Genomic DNA, 16,388 nt, shown 5'->3' on the forward strand with positions numbered 1-16,388 from the left:
TAGAGCTTCTCTGAACCTTCGTGACTGTGTGCCAATAAAACTTTATTGACAAAGCATGGCCGATGGGCCAGATTTGGTCCAGAGGCTTTAAAGGCAACTGGGTGCTGTCTGTGAAGATAACAGGTACTTCCTCTTTCCTTCCAGGTGTGTGTTTTAGATCTTCGAAAGTAAACACAAAATATTATAGAAAAGAATTCTAATGGACCAGCAGTGAATGTGTGGGGTTGCAGCGTGCGTCAGACACAGTTCTATCCGCTCCAAAACTGTACGAACTTGACTTGCATTAGAGTGTACTTGGAAACGAACTCATCCCTGGCCACAGGAGTCTCTATTTTTTCGTAACTTTCATCAAGAAGTTTAAGAAACATACAGTCCTATCAAAGGGGGAAAGAATGGTTCCCACCCAGAACATTCAGCCTGGGAAGCACGAAGCCACCAGCTAAACGGTGCACGGTTTGGTTTCCATCCAGAACAGGCTCTGATGGCAGAGAGGAGAAAACAAGAAGGAAAAGGAAAACAGGAAGGAAGAAAAAAAAAAAAAAAAGCTGTGCCAAAAAAAAAAAAAAAAAAAAAAGGAAAAACAAGAAAAATGCTGTGATAAACCAAAAGGGGGGAGGGGACTCTCCTCCACGTGGCGGGTTTGTTTTTTCCCTAACAATTTGGACACTACAGTTGTTCTCACAAAGGATGTTCAGAGACCAGTTTGTACCGATGAAATGCGCAACTTTGTAATCCCAACACTTTCTATTTTCTAGAATCTCCTTTGTCCGGTGGTTTTTCTATTGGCTGGAATCCTGTCGTCTCGGGGCCTTCAGTCTGAGATGGAAAGTGTTTCTGGTTTGTTGCTTCCTTCCCGTTGTCTGCCCCGTGCACCTTCCTCCTCCGCTCCGTGTGGTCTTGGTTCGCAGTCCACCCTCAGTAGATGCAGCCTCATGGACACCATGACAGACTCTGTGACGGACAGCTTCCCCCCCCCCCCCCGGCTCCCCCTCCCCCATCGCCCCTCGCTCACTCTCTCTCTCCCTTTCTCATACTTGCTTTGGATCTTAGGTCTCAAGGGCACTTTCGGCGCGTAATAAGTGCTTTATGTAAGAAGGCAGGACAGGGGGACTTTTTACAGGAGAAAAAAAAAATACTTATAAGAGAGAGAGCCCGGAGTATTTTTGGAAAAAAAAAATATTTTTATGTTAAAACAATTTTAAAATCCTAAAAATGGCCATCAGACATAGAGAGCTTTGTGTGATTCATATTTTAAACAAATTTTAGGAAGACACAGGCAGGGTCTGAGGTAGCATTTCCCTTCAGCTTCATGAAAATGGTTGGAACTCTGGGTGGAAAGGCTGGTCCTGTGGCTCGGTCGCGGGCATGTTCCGCAGCCAGAGAGCAAAATCCCAGCGCTCTGTGGTTCGAAGAAGAGCACTGCGTCGGTCAGGGTTGCGTTCACCCTCGTAGCCGCGGGAGAGCAGCGAAGAACAGTGCCCTCTGACCCCCAGGAGCGTTCCCCAGACCAAACGGTATTGAAGAAGCCATCACAGCCGCCCTCTGGGCTCGATGTCCCCGCGACATCCCGGTCACGGCGCCATAAATAACCGCTGGTCACTCACCCAGAGCAGGGTGGCCGGTCCTTGCAAAGCTGACGTGAAAGCCTCCAGGATCCCACCTGGTCTGACAGGGACAAGAAGGAATGGGGAAGCAAGATTTTCAATCCCGAGGGTGAATTTCCTAGGTAGACGTCACTAATAATTTCTGCTGTCTTCATAATTTCTTTCTCTCACAGGAGACTAGGAGAAAGAGTCTTTTTTTTTTTTTAAATAATGAATCTTTTTACTGTTTTTAAAAAATTAAACATGGCTTTGTGTCGCTAGAGGAGTTTCCGTTCATTGGACCAGGTGACCTTTGTACTCTGGTTGTCATAACCCGACACTGACCTGTTGTGTTAATCAGCAGTGGGGAAGGACGGCTAGGTAAGTCCTCTTGCCTCCTCTGTTTTCCAGCGGCCGAGGACGGGAGGATGACGTTGGCCTGGCCCGGGGGCGGGGTCTGGCGGTGGGCAGGCTTCAGCCGGGTGTGTGTGCCAGCGACGAGACCGGAGGTGATCGAGAGGGTGGCATCTATCCATGCAGCCAAAACCCAACTGGCAGGCAGGGCAAGGGCTTCCCAAGAACTCGGACTAGGCCGCCACCAGGTACAAGAACCAGAGTGCGTTCATCCCTCTCAGACCAGTTGGCCTCCACTTGGATATCTTGAGTCATTCCTGCCCGCTCGGATATGGGGAAGACCAAAACGTGCTCTGTGTACGACATTGGGTATTTTGTTCAGGCTCTGTCGCCTCGACGTTTGGCCCAGAGGTCAGAGCTCCACGGCGTCCCCATTCCCATCTTTGGAAGGCAGCAGATGATAATTCACTCACTGCCTGCCCCAAGAAATCAGTAGGTTTGGGATGCAGTTTATTGGGGGTCCAGACTGACCCCGCCTTGATCCCTTTGACCCCAAAGTAAAAATGTCATCGCTACAGAGCAGAAGTTGAGGGGTGGCCATGGTCAGGACATGACTCATGTTTGACCAGCCGAACACCGTTGGGTGGCCGTGGCAGGACATCCTCTAAGGGGGGCTCACTGGATGATCTTCACGTGCAGGTCAGGAGTCAGGGTCTCGCAGGCTTTAGCCTCTAGACAAGTCTGAATCACTTGGGAATGGCCAGGCGGGGGCTGAGGGCTGAGGGCTGAGGGCTTGAGCCCTGCACAGCCATCGGCGAGGAGGGACCCGCCGTGAGCGTGTGGGCAGCGCCCCGGGGATCCATCCCCATCCTCGGCCCGATGGCAGCGAGGTGTGGCGCCTCCGGCCTTGGCCCTGCTGCCCGCCAGCTGACAGACGCCCCTCTCCTCGAGGGATGGCCCACGTGCGAAGTCCGTGCTCGCCGTGGTTGACAGCGCTTCAGGATTGTGGGTAGAAGCCGAAGTCTTAGCGACCAAACTTCACCTTGATTCCGGAAGCAGAGTAACACAACCAGCCTTCCCGGAATCTTCCATCGGGTTTCGAGTGACCAAGAGCATGTCCCGCACACACACTTGGCCAAGGGATGCCGCCCCCTGGGAGACCGAAAGGCCAGACGTTTCAGGGTTCAACCCTCTGACCCCACACGACACCTAGGACTTGACGTTCGTTTTGTCTTTCTAAAACTAGATCACGGAGCCAAGTGAAGTGCACTTTGTCAAATGTAAGGGTCTGCGTTGTTCCTTGTTATTTTTAACCTTCTGTTCCACTTTTTTTTTTTTTTTTAAATCGTGTTTCTTGTCAAATGCAGAAATGTTCCTTCCGCCACTCACTGAAGTTTTGAATTCTGGCTTCTGCAGTTTTTATTGTCTGTGTCAGACGTACAGCCAGACGTCCTCTGTCTGCATTTTCTAGATTCTGTTCCGTGCACATCGACCCCCGTTCTGTTCTCTTCCACCCCCACTCACCCTCACGCTCTCTGAGAAAAAGAATCACCTTGTGTGTCGTAGCTCATTTGTTTCAAGAGAGAATCAACAGATCATACTCAGTGTCTTGAATAAATCGCTCTATTTTGATATTAGAGAACTTGGTGGCTGTGCTTTCTTGGTCTCGCTCGGCTGAGCTTGGGCCCTCGTGGACGTGGCGAGTGAAGGCCATCCGAGTGCCTGTTCCCGGGATGGCTCCGCTGCAACGGGCAGGGGCGCAGGCAGCCCCCGGGTTACCTTACGGGCTGTTCCACCCGCTCCTCCTCCAGGACTTCAGGCGGGCTGTGGCCGGGGTGGGGGGCGGGGGCTGTGCCCTGCACGAGGAGCTGCGCGTGGCCGGAGACCCCGACGGAACTGGGCCACGTGCCGGCAGGGCCTTTTGGGGCCTTTGCTCACTTGGTGGGTGTCCCCCAGGGTGTGTCCCGCGCATCGCGTGCCTGTGAGGAGGACAGGGGCGCTGGGGGCACGGGGTGCCGGGCACCTTGGTGCAGGCGGCGGACCAGGGACCCAGCTGTGCAGACTCCAGCTGCGTGTTTTAGGCCCCGCCGGGCTGGGCGGCACGTCCCCCCACTTCAGGAGTCGGGGTGAAGCACAGCACAGCCTGGGGCACAGGGGGCCTGCAAGGGGTAGGTGCCCGGCTTCGGTGGGGTTCAGGCTTCCAGTCACTCCACACCGCGCCTGCTGGCACGGAAGCTTCTGGGCACCATGTGCAGGCGGTGCCTCCTGTGCACGCAAGCCTGGCCTTCACGCGGGGGTGCAGGTGGGAGCAGTTGGGGTGTGCAGGCCCTTGGCAGGGTGCACCCCGGGGCCAAGCGGGCCGGGTCTGGCTCCGTCCGTCGGAGCCCACGGGGCCAGGCCTGCACGGACGCGGGTTCCCCGGAGCCAGACGGGGACGGGGTGGGCACCCCCTTCTGACGGGAGCTCTCGTTTCCCTTCAGGCAGACGGGGCCGTGTGCGGCCAGTCCCCTGGGCGCCAGCTTCCAACCCTGACCTGGGAGACGGTGCGGCCACAGGGGTCAGGGGACACGGGGATGACGTGGGGCTGCCTCCGTGCCCTGAGCCGCGGGGACGGCCCCACGCCCGGCCCCAGGCCTGCAAGCAAGCAACTCTCCAAGGGTACAAACCTGGAAGCTTCCTGGGCGGCTCTCTGGAGCCCACAGGGACACCCCGACGCGCAGGCAGGTGTCACGCGGCAGTCTCCGCGGCGTCCTGAGAAAAGCGTCTTGCTTCTCTACGCACCTGCCTGCGGGGCTTGCACGTGCAAGGCGCCTGCTAATATTCTTGCTGATAAATAAAAAAATTCTGCGTGTATATAGACCTAATGCCACGGACAGCGGGATTCCAAGCTGAGCAGTGGCCTCGGTCCGGTGCCAAGGACCCCTGAGAGCAGCCCTGCCTGACAGCACGGGGACACACGGTGGCCGGTGAGCGGCCGGGCCCCCTGCCCCTCCAGGTGTCGCGCCGGGGCCCCCGCCCGTGGGGCCGGGAGCTGGGCCGCAGCTGTCCCACTGCACCCAGCGGCGGGAAGCCGCGACCCGCGTGTACAGGCCGGGGGGGGGGGGGCCGCGGGCGGCTGAGCGTGTGCAGGAGCAGCCGAGTGCGGCGTGGAAGGCGCTCCTGTCCCCGCGGCAGCGACCTCCGGCCACAGGTGTCCCCCGGGGGCGACGGCGTCCGGACCCGCCGCGACCCTCACAGGCCTCCCCGGGGCTCAGGAACAGGGCCAACCTCGTTTCTGTCGCGGGACTCGCTGGTGACATGGATTTCAACTGTGCTGGCATCGGAACCTGCAGAGGGAAACAGCAAGCCTGTGCCCGTGTCGCCGTCCCCAGGCTCCCTCCCTGCTCCCCGGCCCCTGGTCCTCCGCAGAGGCCCCTGTGAGCTCCGGGCCCGGGCTGTCACCGTGCAGGACACCAGCTCGCGGGGCCCAAGGTGACCGCGGGACAGTGGCCGCGCCGACGGCAACAGGGTCACCGGGCCCCACACACGGAGGGGACCCGGGAGGGGGCACAAGCGCTGGGCGCGGTCACGGTCCCCACAGCCAGATCCCGGGAGAATCCGGAGAAGGCCTCATGCAGGGCTGGGGCAGGGGGGGGGGGGGGGGGGGGGGGGGGGGGGGGGGGCGGTGCTGCCCTTCCAGAGACCAGGCGCCAGCGGGGAGGACTTCTGGAAGACACTTCTGAAACCACAGTGCCGCTGGAGGAGCTGCTGGCACTTCAAAAAGAGTTGCTTTCCACAGGGTCACCCACTGTTGATGAGGACGTCCTGCGCTCATGGGAACTCGTGTGTGTGACTTCTGAAGACCCTGGGGGGATGTCACATGGCGGCCTGTGGTCAAGGCCTGGGCTTGAGACGCTCCCGCGTGACCTCACACTCGAGGGCATGCTCTGGATCCAGCGGCTTTGTAAGAGCTCCTGGTTCTTTCATCCTCCCCCTGGGGCTCGGCGGGGAAAACCCATGTGTACCCCAAGAGCTTTCTCAGATGCCAGTGCTGCTGGAGCCCAGCCACCTGAGCCCAGCCCTGCCCGCGCGGACCTCACTGGGCACTTGCAGCCGAGGGCCTGTCGGCACGCCTGGGTTCCCACGGCTTTCTCTCCCGGTCCCAAGGGTCTCCACAGAGACAATGTGCCTGCTGAGCAAGGCTCTGAGGATCATCCAACGAGGCCGTTGGGGAATTTGCACTAATGCTCTGCTGGAGCCAAGTGTGAATACCTGACAAGTGTCCATGCACGATACACAGACCCAGCAAGCTCACGGTGCCCAAGGGCCAGCCCCCTTCGAGGGGCTCTCTTCCAGGAGGCCGCAAGCCCTCACAGGTTCTTGGGAACTTCCTGGCCCCGTGCAGATCTGAGATTTAGAAGGGCGCACTGGATGTCTCTTGCTCCCTCCCTCGGCTGTTGTTCCTGGATTCCTTGAAAGCCACGAAGCCCTAGATCACAGAGCCCCGTCTCATGGCATCATGAGCCATGGAGAACATGTGGCACCCGGGCCCAGGTCTCCTTCTAGGTGTGGAGTTTGACCTAGGGGGTGCAACCAGAGCTGGAGCCCCGCCGTGTGTTCTCTTCCACATTTCCCGGGCGACTAGCCTCCATGTGGCCACCTAGTGCTGCACTCAGGGGGGCTAGTGACACAACAGGGACCCGGGGCTGAGATAAGGACTGTGGGCGTGATGGGGAACCGTGGACGAGAGAGCCGTGGGAACACAAGGGGATATAGGAGAGAACGGAACTGCGGGAAAGGGGGGAATTCTGGAGAGAATGGGGAGCTGGGGGAGAGCAATGCAGCTTGGGGAGAGCTGGGGGGGTGACGGAGAGAACTGGGGGGGGAACAGCATTGTGGGGAAGAGACGTGCAGCAGACGGGCAACTGTCAGAAGGCATCACGTGGAGGACAGAGTACTCGAGGAGAAAGAAGTTTAGGAAAGACAGGAGATGGACGAATACTGCATTGTAGAAGCACACAGATTTGTGAGGGGCAGTGAGGAACCCAGAATCGTGGGAGGAAGTGGGAAGTTGTGGGGAACAAGTGTGAGAGAACTAGGCTACAGGCAGGGTGGGAAGCTGTGGGAGAGACAAGGCACAGGAGGACAAAAGGGACACGAAGGACTGGGAGAGCAGGAATCGTGCAAGAGACAGGAGATGGTGGGTGAGACCAGGGATTATGGAAAAGGAGGGAGAACTGTGGGACAGAAATGCAATTATGTGGGCAAAGGGATGGTAGAGGAGATGGGGGAATCGTGGAAACCTGAAAAGATCGTGACGGAGAAAGAGGTATTAGGGAGAGCAAGAGAAACTGAGAGAGAGATGTAGTATTACGGAGAGACGGGGAATGGTGGGAAAGCACCTGGGGCGGGGGGATGAAGAGTTCTGGGATAGACAGGCAGTATTTTTTTTCTTTTGTCTACTGACATTTAAGTTTTTATTTAAATTCCAGTTAGTTAACACACAGTGTAATAGCAGTTTCAGGTGTGCAACCTAGTGATTCAACGCTTCCACACAACAGCTGGTGCTCGTCAGCACAAGCACAAGTGTCGTCCTTCATCCCCATCGCTTAGTTAACCCCTCCCCCCTCCCCCCCGCCCCCCTGGTAGCCAACAGTTTGTTCTCTATGGTGAAGAATCTATGTCTGGATCTCTCTCTCTCTCTCTCTCTTTTGCTTTTTACCTTTGCTCATTTGCTTTGTTTCTTAAATTCCACATGTGAGCAAAATCATATGGTATTTGTCTTTCTCGGATTTATTTCACTCAACATCCAGCTCCACCCGTGATGTTGTAAATGGCAAGATCTCATACTTTCTTTATATTATGCAGTTTTCCACTGGATCTGCTTTATCCATTCATCAGTCAGTGGAACTTGGGCTGTTTCCATAGTTTGGCTATTGCAGATAATGCTGTTCTAACCATCATGGCACAAGGATCCCTCTGAATTCGTATTTTTGTATTCTTTGGGTAAATACCTAATAGTGCGATTGCCAGATCACGGTTAGTTCCATTTGTAGCTTTTGGGGAACTTCCATAGTGAAAGACACTAAGTCAAAAAATACTAATTTTTAAAGATAATATGCACCCCTATGTTTATTATAACATTATTTATAATAGCTAAATCATGGAAGCAACCCAAGTATCCATCAATACACGAGTGGATAAAGAAGATAGGGTATATTCATGCAATGAAATATTATTTAGCCAAACGAAAGAATAAAATTTTGCCATTTTTAATGACACACATGGATCTAGAGAGTATAATGCTAAGTGAAAGGAGTCAGAGAAAGACAGGTACCATATGATTTCACTCACTATGGAACTTAAGAAACAAAACAAATGAACAACAACAACAAAAGAGATCAACAAAAACACCAGACTTAAATATGGAGAACTGGCGGTAACCAGACGGGAGGTGCGTGGGGGGATGGGCGGAATAGGTTAAGGGAATTAAGACCACATTTATGAGCACTAAAGCATAGAGTTGCTGAATTACACCCTAAACTAATACTGTTAATTATGTTGCAATTTTAAAAATAATGAAACCACTCAGTAAAATAACCAAACTGTAGGAGAGAACAATAAGTTGTGGAAAAACAAAGGGTTATGGGAGAGCAAGCGCTGTGCAAGAAAGGGGAGTTGCAGGACACTAGAGAGAGTTGTGGGAGACCGAGCAGTGTGGGAATGACAAGGAAGTGAACAAGAGAGCTGTGGGATGGAAGAGGAACTGTGGGAGAGACAGGGCATGTGGGAAGAGCAGGGATTACTGGAAAGAGAGCATCTGGAAAGAAATGAAATGGTGGGGACACGGGCTTATGGCAGAGAAAGGGGAATTCTGCGGAAGGGCACTGTGGGGAAGACGAGATCATGGGCATGAAGGGGGGCTGTGAAGGGCAGGAATTAAGGGAGAGAATGGATTCTGGGAGGGAGTCCTGTGGGAAAGACATGGGGTTGTGGGAGTAACACAGGGTTTGGGGAGAAAGAGTGTTAACTGTGGGAACAAGGAGGGGTTGTAGGAGATAAAGGAGAACTTAGGAAAGGGAACTGCGGGAGAAATGGAGCATGATGGGACAGATGGAAATAGTGGGAGAATAGAGAACTACAGGAGACGCAGACAAGTACGAGACAAAAAAATTAGGGGAACAAAGAATGTGGGAGAAACAACTACAGGGAAGATAAAATGCGCCCCAGAACACAGAAACTATTGAGGAAAAATGCAGATTTGTGAGCACGGACAGATGCCAGAACTGTGGGAGACAAGGGGCAACTAAAGGAAAGAGGGACCTGTGAGAGGAATAGGGTGTTGCTGGAAAAGCAGCATCGTGGGAGGGAGGGGGCAATCCTGGGAGAGAGCATAAACTCTGGGAAAAACCGTTTTCTGGGAGAGATGGGGGACTGTGGGGTGTGACACGGGGTTGTGGGAGAGAAGATGAGACGCGTGGAAGGTGCTGTGGGGAAACGTGGTATTGGGAGCGAGGTGGGGAAGTGCCAGAGCAACAAGGGAACAGGAGAGGGAAAGAGAAACGTGGGTCGGGAAGGGCAGTTGTGGGGGAAACAGCAGTTGGGAGATGAGATCGTGGGGAAATGGGTGATGGGAGAGTAATGAGAATTGTGGGGAGAGTACAAGATTATGGGAGAAAGGGCCATTGTGAGAGGGCAAGGGAATTAGGAGGGAAAGGGGAATTGTGGGAGACACCGTATTTGGGAGGCCGGGAATCGTGTGGGAGAGGACTGTGGGGACAACGGGGATTGTGGGCTCGACAGCTGACCCACAGACAGAAAAATTAAGGGGGGACAAGGGAACGCGGTACACAACAGAACTGGTTGGTGAAAGTGGGGGTTTGCGGCAGGCAAAAAAGAGTCCAAAATCGTGGAAGGAAGCGAACTACAGATGGAACACAGTTTTGAGAATAAGAGTATTGTGGGAACGGTAGGAAACGGTGAAAAACAAGGGCCTGTGGGGGACAGAAGGAAATTTTGGGAGAAACATGGAATTGCGGGAACAAGAAGGAGTTTATAGAAGACACAAATTGTTTAAAGATTACTTATTTATGTATTCATGAGAGACACAGAGAGGCAGAGGGAGAAGCAGGCTCCACGCAGGGACTCGATCCCGGGACCCTGGGGTCATGACCTGAGACAAAGGCACATGCTCAACAGCTCAGCCACCCAGGTATCCCCTCTGTTTTTTTTTTTTTAATGTTATTTATTTATTCATGAGAGAGAGAGGCAGAGACCCAGGCAGAGGGAGAAGCAGGCTCCATGCAGGGAGCCCGATGCGGGACTCGATCCTGGCACCCCCAGGTCACGACCTGAGCCCAAGGCACATGCTCAAGCACCGAGCCCCCGGGCGCCCCGTAAATAGGAGATTCTGAGAGACACAAAGTATTTTCGGGAAGGGACAGGGGGAGAAAGGTGCGCTACAGAAGAACCGTGCGAGAGCGCGGAGAGCACCGAGGACGAGCCGAGCCTGAAGATCCGCAACAATCAAGCGTCCAGAGCCCTGGGGCCAAATGGGCACAAGGAATGCAAGGAATTGTGAGGCCAGCGGAGCACTAGGGAAGGGCAATCGCAGGACGGAAGGAACGGGGGGAAATCACGAGCGCCGTGGACACGGGGAGCTGCAGACGGAACGGACCCTGAAGAGGTAGGGAGTTTCTAGGGACTAACGGGGTGCGGCAGAGCCAGCGCTTTGCGACGGAGACGGGCACCGGGGACAAACGGCACGGCACGGGGCGCGCAGGCGCCTGCGGGAGCGGCGGGCACATGGGAGATGCGTGGATGGAGCGGGGGCGGCCGGGGCCTGCCGCACGGACCCTGCGAACCCGGGGGCTGCGAGAAGCAGGGCATCGTGGGGGGCCGAACACTGACGCAATGATGCGCGGTGGCGCGCATGCGCAATGCTGCGGCAAACCGTGCCTCGCCTCGGGGGACAGGCAGGGAATGCCGGGAGCGGGCGCGGCGGGACAGGCGCAATGCATTCTGGCAGGGTGTGGCCGCCGCTACAAGCAACGCATTGTGGGACACGTGGGGGCATGGCGGCCACAAGATGGGATTGTGGGATACATGGGACACGGCTGGCAGAAGTGTATGGATTGTGGGGCTCATAGGGGCATGGAGGTGCAAGGACTGGACTGTGGGAGCTGAGGAGCCTGTTGGGAGAAGCAATGTAATGTGGGACACATTGGCCATGCTAGCTGAAAGACTGAATTGTGGGACGCATCGGGACATGGCAGCCAAAAGATTGGATTGTGGGAGCGGAGGAGCATGCTGGAGGAAGCAATGCATTGTGGGAAACATGGAGCATGGCGGCAATGTTTGTGGGAGCTGAGGGGCACGCTGGGAGAAGCAATGCATTGTGGGACACACAGGGGCATGGTGGCTGAACGATGGGATTGTGGGACACACGGTGGAATGGCGGCCAAAAGATTGGATTGCGGGAGCTATGCGGCACGCTGGGAGAAGCATTGGATTGTGGGAAACATGGGGACATAGAGGCCGAAAGATGGGATTGTGGGATATACAGGGGCATGGCAACCAAAAGATTGGACTGCGGGACACATGGGACACAGCGGACAGAAGTATGGATTGTGGGACTCATAAGGGCATGGAGGAGGAAAGACTGGATTGTGGGAGCTGAGGAGCCGGCTGGAAGAAGCACTGGATTGTGGGACACGTGGGGGCATGGCGGCCAAAAGACTGGATTGTGGAAGACGGCGGCATGGGGGCCAAGAGATTGGACTGTGGGAGCAGAAAAGCATGCTGGGAGAAACAATGGCTTGTGGGACACATAGGTGCGTGGAAGTCGAAAGATGGGATTGTGGGACACACAAAGGCATGGTGGCCGAATAATGGGATTATGGGACATATGGTGGTACAGCAGCCAAAGAATGGATGGTGAAGCTGAGGGGCACGCTGGAAGAAGCAATGGATTGTGGGCCACATAGGGGTATGGTGGCCAAACGATGGGATTGTGGGACACATGGTGGCATGGCAGCCAAAAGATAGGATTGTGGGAGCAGAAGAGCATGCTGGGAGAAACAATGGATTGTGGGACACATAGGGGTATGGTGGCCAAACGATGGGATTGTGGGACACATGGTGGCATGGCAGCCAAAAGATAGGATTGTGGGAGCAGAAGAGCATGCTGGGAGAAACAATGGATTGTGGGACACATAGGTGCATGGCAGCCGAAAGATGGGACTGTGGGACAAACAGGGGCATGGCGACCAAAAGATTGGATTGTGGGACACACGGGGGCATGGTAGCCAAAAGACTGGATTGTGGGACACATGAGAGCACGGGGCCAAAGGATTAGATTGTGGACATATGGGTATGGCGGCCAAAAGAAAGACTGAATTGTGGGACACATGGAGGCATGGCAGCCAAAAGATTGGATTGTGGGAGTAGCATGCTGGGGAAGCAAAGAATTGTGGGACACATAGAGGCATGGTGGCTGAACGATGCGATTGTGGGACACATGGTAACATGGTGGACATGTTTGTGGGAGCTGAGGGCCATGCCCAGAGAAGCAAAGGATTGCGGGACACATAGGGGCATGTCAGCTGAAAGATAGGACTGTGAGACGTACAAGTGCATGGCGGCCAAAAAGATGTATTGTGGGAACAGAGGAGCATGCTGGGGGAAGCAATGGATTGTGGGAAACATGGAGCATGGCAGCATTGTGGGAGCTATGGGGCATGCTGGGCGAAGCAAGGGATTGTGGAAAAGATGACACATGGCCGATGAATTATAGGATTGTGGGAGCTATGGGGAATGCTGGGAGAAGCACGGGATTGTGGGACACTTTGCCCAGGCTGGCTGAAACACTGAATTGTGGGACACACGGGGGCATGGCGGCATAAGATGGGATTGTGGGACGTACAGTGGTATGGCGGCCATGTCTGTGGGAGCTGAGGGGCATGCTAGGGAGAAGCAAGGAATTGTGGGAAAGATGAGGCATAGCCGCTGAAATACAGGATTGTGGGAAATGTGGGGCCTGCGGGGAGAAGCAATGCATTCTGGGGTACATTGCCCATGCTGGATGAAACACTGAATTGTGGAACACACGGGGGCATGACGGCCATATTTGCGGAAACTGTGGGGCAACCTGGGAGATGCAATGCATTGTGGGAAACAGGGCCCAAGCTGGCTGACAGACTGAATTGTGGGACGCACGGGGGCATGGCGGCCATGTTTCTGGGAGCTATGGGGCATGTTGGGTGAAGCAAAGGATTGTGGAAAAGATGACACATGGCCGATGAATTATAGGATTGTGGGAACTATGGGGCATGCTGGGAGAAGCACAGGATTGTGGCACACTTTGCCCAGGCTGGCTGAAACACTGAATAGTGGGACACACGGGAGCATGGCAGCCATAAGATGGGATTGTGGGACGTACAGTGGCATGGCGGCCATGTTTGTGGGAGCTGTGGGGCAACCTGGGAGATGCAATGCATTGTGGTATACAAGGCCCAAGCTGGCTGAAAAACTGAATTGTGGGATGCACGGAGGCATGGCGGCCATGTTTGTGGGAGCTATAGGGCATACTGGGCGAAGCAAGGGATTGTGGAAAAGACACATGGTCGATGATTTATAGGATTGTGGGAGTTGTGGGACATGCTGGGAGAAGGAAGGAATTGTGGGAAAGTGGAGGCATGGCTGCTGAAATACAGGATTGAGGGAGCTGTGGGGCCTGCTGAAGACGCAACACATTATGGGATACATTGCCCATGATGGCAGAAAGACTGAATTGTGGGACACACGGGGGCATGGCGGCCATATATGTGGGAGCTGTGGGACAACCTGGGAGATGCAATGCATTGTGGGATACAAGGCCCAAGCTGGCTGAAAAACTTAATTGCGGGATGCATGGGGGCATGGCGGCCATGTTTGCGGGAGCTATGGGGCATGGTGGCCGAAGCAAGGGATTGTGGGATACATAGGGGCATGTCGGCTGAAAGATAGGACTGTGAGACGTACAAGTGCATGGTGGCCAAAAGGATATATTGTGGGGGCAGAGGAGCATGCTGGGGGAAGCAATGGATTGTGGGAAACATGGAGCATGGCAGGCATTGTTTGTGGGAGCTATGGGGCATGCTGGGGGAAGCAAGGGATTGTGGAAAAGATGACACATGGCCGATGAATTATAGGATTGTGGGGGCTATGGGGCATGCTGGGAGAAGCACAGGATTCTGGGAAACTTTGCCCAGGCTGGCTGAAACACTGAATTGTGGGACACACGGGGGCATGGCGGCCATAAGATGGGATTGTGGGACGTACAGTGGCATGGTGGCCATGTCTGTGGGAGCTGAGGGGCATGCTGGGAGAAACAAGGAATTGTGGGAAAGAGGAGGCATGGCTGCTGAAATACAGTATTCTGGGAGCTGTGGGGCCTGCTGGGAGAAGCAATGCATTGTGGGATACATTGCCCATGCTGGATGAAAGACTGAATTATGGGACGCACAGGTGGCATGGCGGCCATATTTGCGGGAGCTGTGGGGCAACCTGGGAGATGCAATGCATTGTGGGAAACAAGGCCCAAGCTGCCTGAAAAACTGAACTGTGGGATGCACGCGGGCATGGCGGCCATGTTTGTGGGAGCTATGGGGCATGCTGGGCGAAGCAAGGGATTGTGGAAAAGACACATGGTCGATGAATTATAGGATTGTGGGAGCTGTGGGGCATGCTGTGAGAAGCACAGGATTGTGGCACACTTTGCCCAGGCTGGCTGAAACACTGAATTGTGGGACACACGGGGACATGGCGGCCATAAGATGGGATTGTGGGACGTACAGTGGCATGGCGGCCATGTCTGTGGGAGCAGCGGGGCATGCTGGGAGAAGCAATGGATTGTGAGAAACATGTAGCACGGCCGCCCAAGTATAGGATTATGCAAACTAAAGGGCATGCTATGAGAAGCAATGGATTGTGGGAAAGATTGAACATGACTGTGGATAATTGGATTTTGGGAGCTAAAAGGCATGCTGGGCAAAGCAAGGGATTGTGGGAAAGATGGTACATGGTTGCTGAATGGACTGTGAGACCACAGGGGCATGCTGGAGAAGCAAAGGGTTGTTGGAAAGCTGGCACATGGTGGCCGAGAATTGGCTCGTGGGAAAGATGGCACATGGCGGCTGAAAGACTGGATTGTGGGAGCTGAGAAGCATGCTCGGAGAAGCAACGGATTGTGGGAAAGTTGTGTATGGTGGGTGAGAGATGGATTGTGTGACCTAGGAGCATGTTGAGAGAACCAATGGATTGTGGGAAAGATGGAACATGACTGCCGGAAAACTGAATTTTGGGAGCATTGGGGCATGTTGGGAGAGAAGCAAGGGATTATAGGAAAGATGGCGCATTGTGGCAAGAGACTGGATTGTGGGAAAGGTGTCAGAAGCAATGCACTGTGGGAGAGACGGGTAATGGCAGAGAGATTAATGGATTGTGAGAAAAGCAAGGACGTGGGAGCGGCAGGGAATGTTAAAAGCCAAATGGGATTATGGGAAAGGTGAGCTGGTGAGAGAGGCACAGTATTGTGGAAGAGGCAGTGGATTGTGGAAGGGGTGGGGAATAGTAGGGGAAGCAATGTATTGTGGGAAGGGTGTTCTAGCCACGCCTCTCCTGCCCAGCCTGGGCCCCACCTCTACACCAGGACCACGCCCCTCCCACCAGGGCTACACCCCTACCATCCTGCCCCAGCCACACCCACGAGCTTCATTCTGGCCACGCCCCTCCCACCAGGGCCCTATACCTGACCTCCTTGTAGCCCCACCCCTGAGCTCCGCTCTGGCCCCACCCCTCCCACCAGGGCCCCACCCCTGAGCTCCGTTCTGGCCATGCCTCTCCCATAAGAGCCCCGCCCCTTCCACCAGGGAAGGACACTTCCACCAGAATTGTGGGACACTTTGTCCAGGCTGGCTGAAACACTGAATTGTGGGACACACGGGGACATGGCGGCCATAAGATGGGACTGTGGGACGTACAGTGGCATGGCGGATGAGCTCCCCTGAGCTCAGCTGAGCTCCGCGCTGGCCACGCCCCTCCCACAAGAGCCCCGCCCCTCCCACCAGGGCTCCACCCCTGAGCTCCGCTCTGGTCACGCCCCTCCCCTGAGAGCCCCGCCCCTCCCACCAGGGCCCCACCCCTGAGCTCCGCTCTGGCCACGCCCCTCCCCTGAGAGCCCCGCCCCTCCCACCAGGGCCCCACCCCTGAGCTCTGCTCTGGCCACGCCCCTCCCACCAGGGCCCCACCCCTGAGCTCCGCTCTGGCCACGCCCCTCCCGAGAGCCCCGCCCCTCCCACTAGGGCCCCACCCCTGAGCTCCGTTCTGGCCACGCCCCTCCCACCAGGGCCCCACCCCTGAGCTCTGCTCTGGCCACGCCCCTCCCGAGAGCCCCTCCCCTCCCACCAGGGCCCCACCCCTGAGCTCTGCTCT

General features: G+C 55.4%; 2 protein-coding genes and 1 long non-coding RNA gene across 5 annotated transcripts in view; 1 reads left to right on the top strand and 2 right to left on the bottom strand.

Moving 5' to 3' along the window:
• The window catches only part of TBL1X (transducin beta like 1 X-linked), a 212,303-nt gene extending 208,727 nt beyond the window's left edge, over positions 1–3,576 (top strand). For all 3 annotated transcript variants that reach the window (XM_038586785.1, XM_038586782.1, XM_038586783.1), the window contains one exon: positions 145–3,576. In XM_038586785.1, coding sequence (XP_038442713.1) covers positions 145–171 — 27 coding nt within the window. In that variant the 3' untranslated portion in view covers positions 172–3,576. The remainder of the gene's footprint in view (positions 1–144) is intronic.
• LOC119878051 lies at positions 1,235–5,032 on the bottom strand. Its single transcript, XR_005386108.1, has 2 exons — positions 4,604–5,032; positions 1,235–3,916 (listed from the first exon to the last, which is right to left on the bottom strand). It is a non-coding gene; the product is annotated as an uncharacterized LOC119878051 (long non-coding RNA).
• A 7-nt stretch (positions 5,033–5,039) lies between these two features.
• Positions 5,040–16,388, bottom strand: part of GPR143 (G protein-coupled receptor 143) — a 45,472-nt gene continuing 34,123 nt past the window's right edge. The window contains exon 9 of the mRNA XM_038586787.1: positions 5,040–5,263. Within this exon, the coding sequence (XP_038442715.1) occupies positions 5,169–5,263 (95 nt within the window). The 3' untranslated portion in view covers positions 5,040–5,168. The remainder of the gene's footprint in view (positions 5,264–16,388) is intronic.

Source organism: Canis lupus, chromosome X, assembly GCF_011100685.1.
Source record: "Canis lupus familiaris isolate Mischka breed German Shepherd chromosome X, alternate assembly UU_Cfam_GSD_1.0, whole genome shotgun sequence".
NCBI classification, from domain to species: Eukaryota; Metazoa; Chordata; class Mammalia; order Carnivora; family Canidae; genus Canis; species Canis lupus.